Source organism: Centroberyx affinis, unplaced genomic scaffold, assembly GCF_046629955.1.
Source record: "Centroberyx affinis isolate AG114_WGS23_722 - 3 ecotype Tasmania unplaced genomic scaffold, CSIRO-AGI_Caff_v1 ptg000773l_1, whole genome shotgun sequence".
Taxonomy (NCBI): Eukaryota; Metazoa; Chordata; class Actinopteri; order Beryciformes; family Berycidae; genus Centroberyx; species Centroberyx affinis.
This window is the reverse complement of record NW_027279381.1, coordinates 377,321-395,000: the sequence shown is the minus strand read 5'-3', so window position 1 is coordinate 395,000 and position 17,680 is coordinate 377,321. Positions and strand designations below refer to the sequence as shown.

The 17,680-nt window shown below is 41.5% G+C and overlaps 1 protein-coding gene across 2 annotated transcripts in view; it reads right to left on the bottom strand.

Moving 5' to 3' along the window:
- Nucleotides 1-17,680, bottom strand: part of LOC139644698 (TBC1 domain family member 8) — a 59,606-nt gene that overhangs the window by 25,964 nt on the left and 15,962 nt on the right. For both annotated transcript variants that reach the window (XM_071520155.1, XM_071520156.1), the window contains exons 3-7: nucleotides 17,454-17,572; nucleotides 16,604-16,832; nucleotides 14,953-15,193; nucleotides 4,915-5,122; nucleotides 1,420-1,617 (exon numbers count right to left, since the gene is read on the bottom strand). In XM_071520155.1, coding sequence (XP_071376256.1) covers nucleotides 1,420-1,617; nucleotides 4,915-5,122; nucleotides 14,953-15,193; nucleotides 16,604-16,832; nucleotides 17,454-17,572 — 995 coding nt within the window. The remainder of the gene's footprint in view (nucleotides 1-1,419; nucleotides 1,618-4,914; nucleotides 5,123-14,952; nucleotides 15,194-16,603; nucleotides 16,833-17,453; nucleotides 17,573-17,680) is intronic.

Below are 17,680 nucleotides of genomic sequence, written 5' to 3'. Positions count from 1 at the left end.
ATCTACTAAAAAATATATTATATTTTCTAGATATTTTCTTTCATAAAAGCAACACGACCAGACCTCAATAAGCAGCACTACACTACACTCTAGACCAGTGGTTCTCAACGTGGGGTCCGGGGACCACCAGGGGTCCTTGAGGGGGTTCCAGGGGGTCCCCAGCAAACTGATGAATTGTTAAACTTCAGCATTATTTCATTTACAAGAAGTTAACACAGTTAGAGAATGTAGAAGAATGACTGTTCTGATCATAGTTTCTCTGTTATCTCTCTACCTACAATACAGATAGTCATGGAGTTCTGGACTAAATCATATCTGACAATAAAAATATTCTCAAATTTGGGTCTGAGAGACAAAATCTCATCAGATGGGGGTCTGTGGCTCTAATGTGGACTAAATTAGGGTTCTTGATATGAAAAAGGTTGAGAATCACTAGTCTAGACCTCCGAGGAACTTTAAGGGATCCTTCAGATTGCAACCATAGGAGAACCCCAGAAGGTTCCTTGAAGAACCCGTTCATAAAGTGAACCTGACCCTGGTGCTGAGGAACTGCTAACATCTGGGGTTCTTCAAGGAAACATCCAGGGACAACTCCAGGATCTCTTCTGAGGAGCCTCCGGGCGCTCGCCGTCTCCCTGCGGACCTCTGCGGAGACCGGGTTCTGCACGTACCAGAGGTCTGCACGGGTCTGGAGATGAAGCCCGAGCCCAGCCCGCGACGTTCAGGCCGGACCAGAAACTAAGCCCGACTGTAACGCAACATTTGAAGCCCAAACCCGACCCGAAACCCAAAATCAAAACATTCCTATTTAAAAGTCAGTGTATTTTTTTGTCATTCTATTTTTTTTTTCAGAAACAGAAATTTTAAAATCCACATCGAAATTCCCTTTATCATTTGTAAAACAGAAAATGAGAGAGAGAGAGAGAGAGAGAGACAGAGACAGAGAGTGAGAGAGAGAGAAAGAGGGAGAGAGAGAGAGGGGAAGAGAGAGAGAGAGGAGAGAGAGAGGGAGAGAGAGAGAGGGAGAGAGGGAGAGAGAGAGGGAGAGAGGGAGAGAGGGAGAGAGGGAGAGAGAGAGCGAGAGAGAGAGAGGGAGAGAGAAAGAGAGGGAGAGAGAAAGAGAGGGAGGGAGGGAGGGAGGGAGAGAGAGAGAGAGACAGAGAGAGAAGCGCTCAGCAGAGGGAGGGGGGCTGTGTGACACAGAGCTTCAGGAGAAAGCGAGGAGAATAAAACATTTTGCTTTTTTCCCCATGAAAAAAAACCCAAAACAACCGAGCCCGACCCGACCCGACCCTGAATTATTTATTTAAAAACCAAGCCCGACCCGGCCGATACCCGACACACAGTCTCGGGTCCCGTTGGGTCCCGTCGGGTCGGGTCAGGTTGGGTCGGGTCGGGTCACAGACCTCTGGTACGTACCAGCGTTCTCTTGCTGTGCGTCTTGCTGCGGAACATGGAGTGTTTCCACTGCAGCGCTCTCAGCCGGGCGTTCAGGCTGTCCACCAGCTCCTCTCTGTCCTGCAGCTCGATCAGCTGGAAGGCCTTCTTACCCCGGACGCTCACTATCACCGGGTTGGGCAGCAGGCTGGTGCTCTCCGCCTTCTCTATGGACAACACCTAGAGAAACGAGGGGCAAAAACACAGCATTAAGATTGAACGGATTTAAGAGGGAGTAGAAGGGCAATTATCCCTCACATGCAATAGAAATAAGGGTAAGAAAGCTGGGTGGTGTTTTATAGACAATACCTGGAGAGAAAATTGAGAAAAGAAAGGGTGAAAACGCAGAATTAAGAGGGAGTGGAAGGGCAATTATTCCTCACAAACAATAAGAATGAGGGTAAGAAACTAGGCTGCTGCTCTCTGCTTGTTTTATACACAATACCTGGTGGGAAAGAAGAGGAAATGAGGGGTGAAAACACAGAATTAGAAGGACTAGAAGAGCAATTTTTCCTCACATGCAATAACAATAAGGGTAAGGAAGTAGGCTGGTGCTCTGTGCTCGTTTAATAGACAATACCTGGTGGTAAAATGTAAAGTACAGTGACAGCCTGTATCCCGGGGAAGCTGCTTGTTTTTCTTGGGCCTCCAACATTACATTTAAACATGCGTGGCTTCAATAAATCATGAGCAGTAATTAATCAGCTCAACAAGCGTGGGAAACAGAGCCATGTGACCCGTGTGTTGTGTAACAGCTGAGCAGCTTGATGTGAACACAGGCCAGACTGCTGCTACAGAGCATCTTACTTAATGTGATGTATTTCCTGTTCTAACAGGATGTTGGGGCGGGGCTTAATGCAAGGAGGGATCATTCAAAAGTGTAAACCAATGGGAGATCAGTTAGGGAGAGGAAGGCAGTTTGGTTTGGGCGGGGCAGAGGGGTGGGACTGTCATGTTTCATTGGTTGGAGTGTTTAATTTATGCTTCTTGGTACACTATGAGGTCACCATGTTTTCCAGGAAGTAAAAGTAAAGGGATTCTGATATAAAACTACAAAAAAATAAAAACAATATCATTTGGGCTTAAATTGTCCAATAGGTGTATGGTAAGATAGTCAGAATGAGCTAGAAAAAAAAAAAAAAAAAGCTTTTTCATTTCGTTGTGACCTTAACAAATAATACACAAGCAGTTAGATTAGTACTGCAGAGCATATGTTGTTTCATCTCATTCATAGCTGATGAGCCTTAGTGTTCAAGCTGTTACTAATATAATCAATTATTAAACCCCCCCCTATAGGAAAATGAGTGGTGTGGTTTTTTTTTTTTTCTTTGAACGCAAACAGCATTTAGAATAAGCTGACACTTTCCCTCCCAAGGCATTGCATTTACATGGTGTGCGCCTTAAGACCAGTGAGCCACCAGGATGCCCCTCCCTACAGGTGTTAGTTGTTCACATTAGATTAGATCGGGGCTTGAACCAATTACAATTAACACCATGTCTGTTAACACCATGTACACTAACAGTTACTTGTGTTACTGCAGCATCCCCCTCAGCACTGTAATGTGTTAGTGTGTGCACCAGCCCATGCGTTACACTTTAACCAGCAGCTGGCAGAGTAAACACACACACTGTTTAACAAGCCGGCCTGAAAACACAAGAGCGGCTTCCTGCAGAAACACTCTGATAAAGGATCTGGAGGAAAGTCACTTTGGGAGATTAAAAGACTCAAAACATTCAGTTTCTCTGTGGCCTTTTACTAAATCATCTGTCTGGAGGTGGAACAGCTGTTATTATTATTTATTTATATTTTTATTATTATCTGTACTTACCTGTTTTACCTTTTTCTTTCTTTTTAATGTAATTTTATGAGTTGATCGTTGTGATTTTTATCCTTACTTTACCATTTTATCTTTCTTTCTTTCCTTTCTAATGCCATTTAACTAGACAAATTATGTATTTTTGTGTTTTGTGTGAAGCACACTGAATGAGGAAACTGAATAGAAACACTCTCCTCTCTTATAAGTTTAAAAAGCTGCTGCTGAGCGTCCCTGACGGACTCAAAGGATCTAAACTCTCCTTCATATCAGTGTGTTTGAAGCAGAGCCTTGATGGAGAAAAGCAGTGTGCTCAGTCAACATTGGATAAATAAAAGTTTAAAAATACTGATGAAAAGCTAATGTGCTAAGGCTCTGTCTTGTGTGTGAACACCGACAGCAGAAGATATTTTACAAGACCATTTACCTTTTACCGTGATAACGGGCCACTAGCATCACCCAGAGTAAGAAGACTGACCTTTTGGTGATGAGTAGTTGGTTGGTGAATAGTGTTTTTTGTTGTTTGGTCTAGATTCATAAAAATAAAATATCATTAACTCGATATACTGTACTATAGCTTAGCCACGTTTATTTTTGGAACTATTTCAGGTGAGAAACCACATGTTCATGCTCAGTGATTTTTAGCTGTACTCAGTCTCTCATCGCCCACTATGGAAACTATGGAAATTGGTCTGTGATAGTTCAAAACAGTATGGTAAATTTATCTCCTGTAAATTTACCAGTCTCCTGCACAAAACTGCCAGACGTAGTCACATATCATCTAAGATCACTGACCACTTAGCTTTAGAGCTGCTACAAGTTCCATTTTCTCACTTTTGAGATAATGCTGGTCGCCTTCTATCACTCAACATGCTAAAGTGTTAGCATGGAGCTACTATCACTCAACATAGTGTATGCTAAAGTGTTAGCATGGAGCTACTATCACTCAACATGCTAAAGTGTTAGCATGGAGCCTACTATCACTCAACAGAATGTATGCTAAAGTGTTAGCATGGAGCCTCCTATCACTCAACATAGTGTATGCTAAAGTGTTAGCATGGAGCTACTATCACTCAACATAGTGTATGTTAAAGTGTTAGCATGGAGCCTACTATCACTCAACATAGTGTATGCTAAAGTGTTAGCATGGAGCTACTATCACTCAACAGAGTGGATGTTAAAGTGTTAGCATGGAGCTACTATCACTCAACATAGTGCACTGATTCTTCAGATAAGGGACAAAACGTTTTAGATTTTCATTTTTCTGTAATATATTAAATGCATATGTTTGTAAATAAAGGTGTTATCCACCCATATAAAGGAACAGGTTTTTATTACAATTCTTTTCCTGAAAATAAGCATTATTCACTTCAAAACTTGATGTGTGTCAGCTCCATCAGACACAATGAAACTGCTATTTTAATATCTTTAGTCCTTAGCATGGAGCACCGGATCCAACAATTTACTGGGGACACATGGATGATTTGGTGGTGTGTTGTCACTCAACAGGTAAGTTGACCAATGGCTCAATTTCCCCAAAACTCAGTTTATTCCTGTAAACACTGCATTGCACTCCTCATACAGTAAATAGTGAACCTCAGTGAGCCTCAGCGAGCCTCAGCGAGCCTCAGCGGGCCCCAGCGAGCCTGCGATTGGTCGGTACCTCAGACAGCGGTATGAGCAGGATGCAGTGTCCCTCCTCTCGGCTGGAGAAGCACAGGTAGCTGTCGGTGGTGTACAGCGTGCCGGCGGCGTGGCTGCGGGCGTGCGGCGTCCACACCGAGCAGGAGGCCGCCTCATGGAGCCTTTCGCCGCGGGGAAGCAGAAACAGAGCCAGGACGTACTCCCTCAACGCCTGCTCCTCTAGGACCCTGGGGAGACGACGAGGAGGGGAAGAGTTAGGCGGTGACACAGAGAGATATTTGGAAAAAGAGCGATGGAGTTTACAGACATGAGGAAGCAGGAACAGAGCTCATATTCGCTAAAGGCCTAAACCCCTAAAACACTAAGAGGAGGATCATAGATGTAACAAACAAATATTTTGGGGAGAAAAAACTATGGATGGTGTTTTTATTCATGAGGAAGCAGGAACAGAACCAGGATGAACTCCCTCAGTGAGCCTTAAGCAGTCAGGCTGCACCAAAGTGTGTGGAAATTTTGCCTCTCATTCACTTCCACTGAAAACCAGGCAAACTTCAAAAAACGTCATTTCAGGCTGCGAAATGATTTCACCCCTTTGCATTCATAAGTGATTAACTTTGACCTGTGAATTCACACAGCTGGCCAATAGAAATGCTGCTTTGGACATGTTGACCTCTGAAAAAAAATCCAACACGGAGGAATCTCTAATTATCCAGTTTTAAACAACACTGCTCTAACAGAGGACAGACATGCAAAGAAGAGAAGCAGCAACTTCAGTCAGTCTGAGGCAGGACTAGATGGACATTTACACTCATAATGATCTGATAGATGTTTTGAAATTACGATACATGCTAACTAGCATGTTAGCAGCTAACTAGCTAACATTAAGCATATTGTAACTATAGTCGCACAAATTTAGGCAAATATGCCTTGATTTATTGATCACCCCATGACTTCATATTTGTTTGCTTTTTTATTTTTTGTTTCTTGTTTGCTTTTTGTTTGCTGTCCTTATAATGTGAGAAATGTTCATAAAGTAAAAAAAAAAAAAAAGTCTGTCACAAATGACATCACATCCCTTTTCTTGGAGCTGAGTTGAAACACACCAGCATTAATGTGGTGCTGGACAACAGAAAAAAAGATTCAAATTTTTAAAAATGTACCCGCACTCCCACAGCTCTGAGTGATTAATTAGCTTGATACCCTGATGAAGACAGTGTTGCTGTGGAAACGCTGGTTATTTAATGATGTAAGGCAATAGAGACTTCTGCATTGAAGCTGTGGGAGTGCGGCTATTTTTTTTTACTTTGAATCACATAGTTTTTCATGATGAAGAGCTAATTCGTTGGATGAAATCAGACGTGAGCGAGTCTTTAGGAAGAGGAGGGAAAGAGTTTGGCTGTTATTTTGAACATATGGACGGATCTGAAGCCTCCAGGCGACGCTCTGCCCCCCGTGACTGGAAGCCAAAGTTTGGTTTCGGCCCTGAGGGGGAAGAGAGAGAGACGCAGCAGGGAGGAGAGGCAGCTTTAAATTTTAACATCGCTACGCCCCGCTTCGCCTCTCCACACTGAGACACAAATCCCCAAAGCTCTCTCTGACTCTGAGGGAGACCCAGAGACACATCTATGGGCAGAAATATGTGTCACTAGAAACTGAAATTGAATTATTTATATTTGAATTTGAATCGCTAAACTTGAATAATTGCATTAAAAAACTGAATTTGAATCACATAATTTGAATTTGTATTGTTTAACTCGAATAATTGCATTGAAAAACTGAATCTGAATAGCATAATTTGAAATTGAATTCATTAGTTTGAAACTGAATTCCAGTAAACTTGAAACTGAATTCCAGTAAACTTGAAACTGAATGTAATATTATGAAACTGAATTAATTTGCTCTGAAACTGTATTCAGTTCTCGCAATTCAAATTCAGTTCTCGTAATTCAAATTCAGTTCTTGCAAAAATTCCAGATCCGTTAATTTCTCTGGACATGATACTCCGAGCTGAACGCCATCAGTTTTCAGCATGTCAAAGCATGACCAAAGGCTCGATTCACAGGTTTCTATAAACGTATAATATATATAAGAAGCTTTATGTATACGAGTGATAGCATAACTGTAGCTGTTAGATCTGGTTAATATGGCTGTGCCCGAAATCTTTCATTTAAGCACGTAAACTGTGTACAGACCTGCTTCATTCCATCAATACTATCTGATTCAATACAGCAGATAAGGGAATAAGGGATGAACAGACACAAATGATAGAGGATGACAGAGGAGTGCTACACAGTGAGCTGGTTGTAATTCCTAAGGGCATACAAGAGAAATGTGACAAATAAGGTTTAGGTTAAAATAAGTGCAGTCCTCCACGATAAACCCCAAGAAAACAAGAAAACATATCGTTGCAGTTGGGTAGAAATGTTGCATCTCCAAATGTAAACTTGTCATGAACTAAGAAAACCATGCAGCCTTGTTTTTAGCCTGAGCACCATGTATCTGTAGTTTGTCCAGAGGGGTTTTGAAAGAGCTTCATCAGCCCAAGCTACAATTTCCTCAACCCATAGACGAGCATGTCATCCTTCAAGTGAAGGTAAAACATTGGAGTGATATATGCCTTGTGGAACATGAACTAAGACTGATTCTGAACCAGCTGGGTCCAAGCTTCAATTCGACATGCATTCATTCGACTTGGCAGGACGCATTTCAGTACAATGTGAACTTTATTAACTGGTTTGCCTTTTATTCTTCCATCTTCTTCCACTAAAACACACCGCTGGGGCAGCAGCGGTGTGTTGGCATTTTATTGAAATACGTGAGTCTGAATTCACCACTAGACCCTGACTGGTCTGTTCTGCAGTCTGTATGTTGGCCAATGAGCAGGGAAGCTTTAAACTGTCAGATCTCTGGGAGGATGATGGAGGATTTCAGTGCAGTTCTCCATGATAAAGTGGAATAAAGATTTATTTTTATACTCATACATATTTTCAGACTGTATAATTTATTTGTACACATACTGTACTGTAGGATATTTATTTATTACATTATATCCGAGTATTATATTAGCGTATGCATTTTACTATTATACTATTGTATAGCATTGTAATATATTATATAATATAGTACAATTCTATATATATAGTGTACATATATATATATATGCATATATATATATATATATATATATATATATGTATGTATATATATATCCCATTTAATTGTTTTTATTTTTCAAACACCCTGCAACATAACAATACAAAACATACTTTTCTATATTATATATATATATTATATTATATTATATTATATTACGTGACACTATGTTATAGTATTTTATATATGGTATATTATGTATATAGCATGTTATAGCATATTATATTATGTTGTATTATATTGTATATATCGTATATATACCATATTTAACTGTTACATAGTGTATTGTAGTCTTGTATATTGTTTTTGTATTGTACTGTATTGTATTGTATTGCATTGTACTGTATTGTACTGTACTGTACTGTATTGTACTGTATTGTATTGTACTGTACTGTATTGTATAGTATTGTATAATACTGTACTGTATTGTATTGTACTGTATTGTACTGTATTGTATTGTACTGTATTGTATTGTATTGTACTGTATTGTATAGTATTGTATTGTACTGTATTGTATAGTATTGTATTGTACTGTATTGTCCTGTTGCACTGTAAACTGTATATGGTTGAATGACAATAAATCTGCTTGACTTGACTTGATAAAGAAGGAAACACTCTGCGGAGGATTCAGAATGTAAAGTAAATGAGTGACAGAGTTTATAACTGATTAGTTACCAAAGTGAAGCGAGGCGAGAGAAGAGAGAGAGTGAAAGAGAGTGATAAAAAAGAAAGACGTGTTAAAACAGAACAGCATGTCTGTAGAGTGAACTTCTGTTTACCAGCATGAAGCTGAGAGAAAAGAGAAGTGAAAACACACCGAGGTTCAGGACATGAACCAGCTGACAGAACTGAGGGAGAACAGCTGGGCAGAAACGAGTCGTCAGGTTATAATGTAATAAATTAACTTGTACTTTTAACTGGACTCACATGTTCATACTTATAGCTCATATCTTTATTCTGTTTTTAAATCTGTTTAGGATCCACGCTTAGTATTTTGTTGTCTCTTTAAACCGTTTTGCCTTGTTTTATGTTTTTTTATTTCTTCTTCTTCTTCTTCTTCTTCTTCTTCTTCTTCTTCTTCTTCTTCTTCTTCTTCTTCTTCTTCTTCTTCTTCTTCTTCTTCTTCTTCTTCTTCTTCTTCTTCTTCTTCTCTTCTTCTTCTTCTTCTTCTTCTTCTTCTTCTTCTTTCTTCTTAAAAACAGAAAACACTCTCTTTCGCTCCTAAAACACTCACCTTTTCTGGCATCAGGCCATTTTTGAATTATTTTATCTCCTTTACTTATGTGTGTATTTTGCTGTTTTTCTCCTGTGTGTTGAGTTTAGACGTCTCTTGCTCTCTGCAGCTCAGTTCACCTGCAGGTCTGTTTGCTAATTTCATTTCCTTGTTTCTGTCTGGCTGAAGTGTTTCCATGTCTCACCTGCAGTTTTCATTAGTTTTCATTTCTTCTCTCTTTTTTCAGTTTGCGTCACTTGTGTGTGTTCAGACAAACTCAATCTAAACACGAAAAGTAGAACATTGTGACATTCAGGTTAGTACACAAAACTTATAACTGTGTGTTGCGGTCAACAGACAATTCTGCTCGGTCACAAATAGTTTGGTCAGTTTACTTTCACATTTACTTCCTGTTCTGGTTTCAAGGTTTTTACGTGAATTAAAAAAAAAAAAAAACTCCACTCTGTAGGCAACAGCTGAATTTGAGGAAGAGAGCTATGACTGAAATGAGTTTACTCTCTTTCTCCTGCACTCTGTGTGTGTGTGTGTGTGTGTGTGTGTGTGTGTGTGTGTTTCCTCATTGTTTGCATCACACCACAGAACAGGTCACTGAAACAATGTCACACATCTTGAATGGCTGTCATGCTTACAAAGGAATGTACAGCACGTCAGACAGAATAGTGGACCTCATAACAAGGACATATCAAACCATTTTCCACCCTCAGTGAGAATGTACAAGCATTCCTGTGTCAAACCTTCCATGTTCCATCTCTGCAATAGTAACATCTGTCTGCCAATACAGCAGATGTTGTGGTGGTCAATGAAGAGTCCAAAGAAGTGTTTGTTTGTGTCCTTGTACCGTTTTCTTCTATGTGGACATGAATAAATTGTTAAAATGTGTGTGTGTGTGTGCAGGGGTTAAAGTGGGTCGGAACGATCCGGAACGGCATTCCGGCACCTTCGATTAATAAGTAAATAAATCTGATTGGCAGTTTCATACATAATAATGTCAAGCGAGTTCACAGGGCTGCCAACTCTCACGCATTGACCGAGAGACTCACGCAACTGACATTTTTCACAGGAGTGAGAGTGAGTTGCTATGGTAACGGGGACGCTCGCGGTTCCCAATAATAGGTTTTTAGGTTAGTATGCCTATGCAAAATCATGAATATAAGCACCTCAAAAAATCTAGTAATATAACATATTTTTTACATTTCTGGTTGACATTATACAGGGTTGCTGTTTCTTGACTTAATCCAAGAGGTTAGGTGGTGTAGAAAGGCAGGAAATTTGTTTTAAATACTATTTTATTTCCTGACCCCCCCCCACCAAACACGGTTCCCCCACCCCACCTGCCAAATCCCACTTTAACCCCTGTGTGTGTGTATGCGTGTGTGTATGTGTGATTTCGAGACAAGTCACAAGATTTGTCACAAAGTGCTTTACAGAAAGCAAGAGGACAAAACTGCAGATAAAAACAGTTGATAATAAACAGAATAAAAAGAAGATAGTACATTAAAGTGCATTTGTGTGTGTGTGAGTGTGTGTGAGTGTGTGTGTCTTATCTCAGCCATCTGCCTTATAAAAATGTCCGACCACAAACAGAAACTTGTTTAAAACTACAAGAGGCAAGAAAGCTGCGATGACGGTGAAATCTGATCTGAGTCACTGAGTCTAGATCTTCTTGTTTTCCTCTCTCTGTTTGGGAGAAAACATCATGTCCAACTGTCAAGTCAAGTCCCGTCAGGTTCAGACCTGACTAATCAACCATCAAACCAACTGACTTCTGGACTGCTGAGAGGTGAGACAGGTTGGAAAAACATCTATTGACCTTTGACCTCCTTACTACTGGTTAAGAACACCTAAAATGTGAAAGTAAACAGGCAGACAGATTTTACCTACAGGAACACAGCAAGGAGTATTCAGTAAGCAGAAAACACACACACACACACACACACACACACACACACACACAGAGAGAGAGAGAGAACAAGTGGTGTATTTATGAGCTGCCACTCGAGGCAAAGATGTAATTTCCCTCAGGAAGCAGCAGAGCTAAAGCGACTCTCCGTCAGTATGAAACAAACTGTGATTTATAGCTGAGAAACTGCACTATGTACCAGAGAGTCAGCCAGTGAATCACTGACTGCCTGGCCCACACACACACACACACACACACACACACACACACACAGTAGATATGACACTAAAATGTGCAACAGACAAAAAAACTCAACAACGGATCTTGCTGCTGTGATTTCCAGCTCACTTTTGGTTCAACGCTTTAGAACAGAATTTCTCCAAATATCATTTTTATTGATAGAAGAGAACACAGCGGAGGGATACCACTTAGGAGAGATAGTTCCTGTTTGGGAGACCAGATCTACTTTTATTTTTAAATACTAATTTTATTGTAAACCGAGAATAGAAATGCAAAAATGACAAAGGATCCGAGATGCTTTGTTGTCTTAAAGCAGGATCTAATTGCGATTATTTTGACTGATATTGCAATTGCAATATGATTCGCAATATTAGAGGGAATGATCATTTTTACATCATTATTCTCATTTTCATTGAAAAACGTATTAAAATGATTATGGTGTGATTTCTGCGGGGATCTGTACCAAACAAAGATGTTTTCTTAAGTCTGTAGAATATGATGTGTAGGCCAGGACATCTCTGCAGCGCCACAATATTTCATTTAAAATGGTATTTTGACACACATTTCGCCATTAACAAATATTGCACCTCCTGCGATTTGAAAATTGCAGTAGGCCATATTGCGATTTCCATAAAATTTCGATTAATTGTTCAGCCCTAATTCAAATGAATGGGAAGTAAAAATGTGAACGCTACAAACTCGTGCAGCTGCATCTGATCCTGGTGAGCAGTGTTGGGGAAAGTTACTTTTGAAACCAACTAGTTACTTTACTTCGTTACTTGCCCTAAATAGTAACTAGTTACATTACTAATTTAGTCTTTATTAAAAGTAACGGGTTAGAGTACTTTCACGATACCCACGTAAAATCATGCCTTTAAAATACGTCTTCTGCTGATGTCATCACTCTTAATGTACAGAAATCATCACTAATCATCACGTTTGGGACACAGCCTGAAGTAACAATCTACTGTTGTCTGAAGAAAACATCAAGGAGCTTTCAGTCACCTGGTTCCACAGTAAACAGTCAGACCACAGAGGAAACTAACTGATCCGGTCTGGACTCAGAATAAACAGCAGACTGACTCACAAGCTTTCAATTCAGATCTTCAGGTTTGACAGTGAAAGTTAAACTTACAGTTAACAATAATGTTCTGATCCTTCTCTTCCATCAGTTCAAAGTAATGTGAATATCTCCAAGTTCTGCAGTTTATTGTTGTTCATTCTGAAAGCGAGTCGTAACCTCCAGCCTGCTGCAGTCTGCTTTAATAACATCTTGTAACATACAATACCTTTTTTTTTTTAAATTTGCACCAACTAAACATTTAACCTTTTGAAAGAAAAATACAAGTAGCAAAATGTAACTTTGAGTAACTATGTAATAACTGATTACATAAATTGAAGAACTACTGCGTTATGTTAGTCTTTACCACAAAAAAGTAATCTGACTACTCTAATGCGTTGCTATGTAACACGTTACCCCCCAGCACTGCTGGTGAGTATAGTTTATATTCTGGTTTTCATGGTGGTCAGCTGCTGAATAACCTCCATGTTAACACTAAGAGGAATATTGCTTTAAGAGCTGCTACAGTTTCCATTACAGTCTGAGGCAGAGGAGTGATCCTCAGCATGGACAGGGAGGGAGGGAAGGAGGGAAGAGGGAAGGAAGGAAGGAAGGAAGGAGGGAAGCAGGGAAGGAGGGAAGCAGGGAAGCAGGGAAGGAGGGAAAAGGGAAGGAGAGAAGGAAGGAAGGAAGGAAGGAAGGAAGGAAGGAAGGAAGGAAGGAAGGAGGGAAGAGGGAAGGAGGGAAGCAGGGAAGAGGGAAGGAGTGAAGGAGGGAAAAGGGAAGGAGAGAAGGAAGGAAGAGGGAAGAGGGAGGAGGGAAGGAGTGAAGGAGGGAAGAGGGAAGGAGTGAAGGAGGGAAGAGGGAGCGGTGTGTTTCATTAGTTGTTTCCCATTAGTTGTTTGTTGATAAATATAAATGCAAGTAAACAAACAATATTTAGAGGATTTAGACATTTATGAAATGAACTCATCTGCAATATTTCATTACTCATTGTTCTGTGTAATTTTTATTATTTATTCTTATTATTAATTATTAGGCCTGCTTAAGGGCAAGTGTGTTCCGTTTCAAATATTCTGCTCCCCCTCAGACCCTGCCCCCCCTGCTCTGACCCCGCCCCCCTGTTCTGACCCCGCCCCCCCTGCTCTGACCCCGCCCCCCTGCTCTGCAAGTGGCCACTCATGTTACATATGGTGCTACGTATTACCAAGTGACGAGTGGAAGTGAAGGAGGGCTGGTTAAATGACTAATGAAACGCAGCTAAGGAGGGAAGAGGGAAGGAGGGAAGCAGGGAAGAGGGAAGGAGGGAAGAGGGAAGGACTGAAGGAGGGAAGAGGAAAGTAGGGAAGGAGAGAAGAGGAGCCAGCTGGCAGAGAGCTGTGTGAGATGGATCCCAGATGTGAAGCAGAGATGAGGCTTCTCCTTCCTCAGTCTGATGTTTACATGACTCATCTCTCCGTCTGGCTGCCTCACTCCGCCTCGTCATCCTCAATTAGCATTTTGGTCAGCTAAAAAAAGACTGTGGGCTCTCTCTCTCTCTCTCTCTGTCTCTCTCTCTGTCTCTCTCTCTGTCTCTCTCTCTCTCTCTCTCTCTCTCTCTCTCGTATTTGGGGAGACGCCTCAGTTCAGTCAAAACGTCACATAACTGAAGTGTGTTCAAAAACAAAAACAAATGGATGTGACTTCTTTTGCTGTTGCTATTGTCACATGTCTTTTCCCTGTGAGTTCATATTGTCTGTGATATGGGTTTAATCTGGTGCTGGGCGATATGGTTGAAATCAATATCATGATAATCAGGATTTTTTTCGATATCGATATATATATATATACGATATGACTCACGTATGCAGAGTCACATCTTAAATAATCAAATTAATGTTTTTTCATCCTGTTGAACTGAATAGTAATGTCAGGTGTGATGTCAAACAAAACTTTTTCAGATTTTAAAATAATATTCCTGTCATCCGCAATTTCCTAATAATTTCCTAGAAAGGAACTGTTAATTTCTTAGGAAGTTTCCTGGAAAGAACCATGAAGTTATGTTCTAATTATAGTGAAGATAGAGAAAGAGCTGAATGGTAGTTGGTCAGTTCCTCCAATTTTCTTCAAATGAAAATCAATAAATAATGATATGATATTATTTTTCCAGTAAATAGTTTATAGTTTTTGGTTCTTTCCAGGAAACTCTTTTAGAAATGTTCAGTATCTGATCGACTCTCCAGACTGAGACAGTTTCTACAGAGCTGCTGCTTCACTTCATGCTGCTTTCAGGAAACTTCCAGAGAAATGAACAGCTCCTTTATAGGAAATTATTAGGAAATTGTGGACCCGAAAGATAAAGCGTTACTGAGTTTTTAAATAAAATGTGCTTGTTGTCATCAGTTCAGACAGCGGGATTGTGTGTCATGACATCCTTAAACCACCACATCATCACCACATGATTCCACAGAGGAAGACAGTGAACTCTGACCTCTTGGTGATGCGGGCGGGCTGCTGCAGCACCCGGTCCAGCTCCAGCCCCTCGCTGTCCAGCAGCCGGCGGAGCGCGATGTCAGCCAGCTGACCTATGACCCCGAAGGCCTCGTCCAGGTTCAGGAACATGGAGAAGTCCCGCTGCCGCCGCCGCGTGCCGACCCGGATCGACTCGGTCATCAGACCGCTGGAGACCCGCTCCAGCCGAGTCACCTCCGCCCAGGGGATCACAAACTTCACTGAGAACAGAGAAGCAGGGGTCAGTTCATGAAGGAACTCGTCAAACCAGTTCAGCTGAGGAACTGGAATTTGAAAAACGCTGCAGGAAACAGAATTGGAATTGAATTGGCATTTCATGAAGTTTAATTTAATTAAGTTAAATTCAGTGAAATTCCATCTTTTTTTTTGTTTTTTTCTTCCCACATATCTGAGATTCCACATAGTGTTATATATGATCAATACTGAATATCATAAAATGTTAAAGGAACCTTTCAGCTGGTATTTGATGGAACAAATCATCATAATCTATACATTATGACTGAATGTGTTCGATTTGTTTATTTGTTTATTTGATAACCGAAAATTATAATTATTATATAAAAATTATATTATTATTATTTGATATGAATACATTTCTCGGCCAAACACTGAATTTTGCATTTTACAACATTTTTTGGGCATTTTTTTGGCAGCTACGATATAGCGACACCCAGTATAAATTATTCAACAGCTTCAATCCATAAATACTAGCATCAGCCTTCAAGAACCCAAACACAAAAGAGCTAGAACAAGACTAAGGCCTGGTTTCGCAGGCAGGGATTAAGCCTAGTCCTAGACTAAGGAATTTTTCAATGGATATCTCCATTGAAGTTTGTCTTTAGTCTGGGACTAGGCTTAATCCCTGTCCGCGAAACCAGCCCTAAGAGTCTAAGTGATATTGAATGTTCGTTCCTGCCAGGAATCGAACCTGGTCGTGATCCACAGAGCCCCTGCTGTCACGGGGCTAAAAACAGGAATCTTCATTTAGAATTAAAAGTTGCAAGCCAATGCCATCGCTAGAAACGAGATAAACGTATCATCCCATCCCCAGTCTCTGAACCCATCGTCTGTCGGTCTGACGACGATTAGACTCTGTGGGCGACGGCCAATATTTCCGGGTTTCCGGTGTAGCCAGCGGACATCCGGGCCAAGACTTCCTCTTCCGTGCGCCGGTCATTGTTTACAGTCTGATTAGCGACTTGAGATGCGAGAATGGAGTCGGAGTTGAGAGAAGACGTCTCGTATGCAGATATCTGTTTATAGGGATTAGCCGAAATGTCGTCCGGACCTAAAACACCTACAAAAAGTATCGATGTTTGTGTATTGTGTGGACGTTCGACTCTCGCGTCTCAAGTCGCTAATCGGACTGTAAACAATGACCGCCGCACGGAAGAGGAAGTCTTGGCCAGGATGTCCGCTGGCTACACCGGAAACCCCCAAATATTGCCCGTCGCCCACAGATTCTAATCGCCGTCAGACCGATAGACGATGGGTTCAGAGATTGACCCATCCCTATCTCTAAATGCACCTGGTGATGATTTATTGATGTTAAAATGCACTTCAGGACACACTTGACACTTTAAAGCCCTGAACCCTGTTGCCGTACGGACCTTCCTTCCCCAGCAGGAAGGAGTAGAAGGCCATGTGGTTGATGCTGAGGTAGAGGAAGCCCTGCCGCGGCACCCGGCCCTTCCAGCAGCAGCAGGAGTAATGAGTCACCAGCTTCTCCGCCGGCGGCAGGCCGAAGTGAAGCTCGAACTTCAGCAGAACCTCCCGGAACTTCTCCGGCTCCTCCTCCTGAGCCGCCTGCCGGCCCCGAGACTCCTCCGCTATCAGACCCTGCAGAGGAGGAGAGGAGGGGAGGAGGAGAGGAGGAGAGGAGGAGAGGAGAGGAGAGAGGAGAGGAGAGAAGAGAAGGAGAGAGGAGGAGAGAGGAGGAGGGGAGGAGAGGAGGGGAGAGGAGAGGAGAGAGGAGGAGAGGAGAGTTCAGGAGAGGAGAGGAGAGGAGAGGAGAGGAGAGGAGAGAGGAGAGGAGAGTTCAGGAGAGAGGAGGAGAGGAGAGGAGAGGAGAGTTCAGGAGAGGAGAGGAGAGGAGAGGAGAGGAGAGGAGAGGAAAAGAGGAGGACAAATACAGACTGGGATTCTCAACAAGCTCACAGGAGGAAGGGAAGAAGGGAAGGAGTGATTTTGGGAGAAGACTACAAACATTTAAAAGCACCATGAATCTACTGCAAGACGATAAATGATGATATTGAATTATCGATCAGCTCTAAATCTATAGTGATGAGGACACTTTACTTGGAGCTAACAAACATCTTGATCCCCTCTAAAACCCTTAGGAAAGACTAAGATCATATTACAGTCAGTAGCCTTGGGATGCCAGTTTCTACAGATAATTTGGAGATCCATTTTAATGTCCTGGCTAAAACAGGATGCTCAGTCACACTCAGGTGTCTGTACCTTGACTTTTCCTTTGACGAAGCTCGCCACATCCTCCTTGTTCTCAAACACAGACAGAGAGTGGAGCAGGTTGTGGACCAGCCAGTCCCAGTGCTTCTTCACCTCCTCTATGGCGGCCCCTGAGGGACAAAAACACAGGAGGTTCACAATCATATAAATTCAAAATGTCGTTCTCCATGAATGATCCAGTCCCCCTCTGGGCCAACTGTCCTCTCCAGTGTGACACC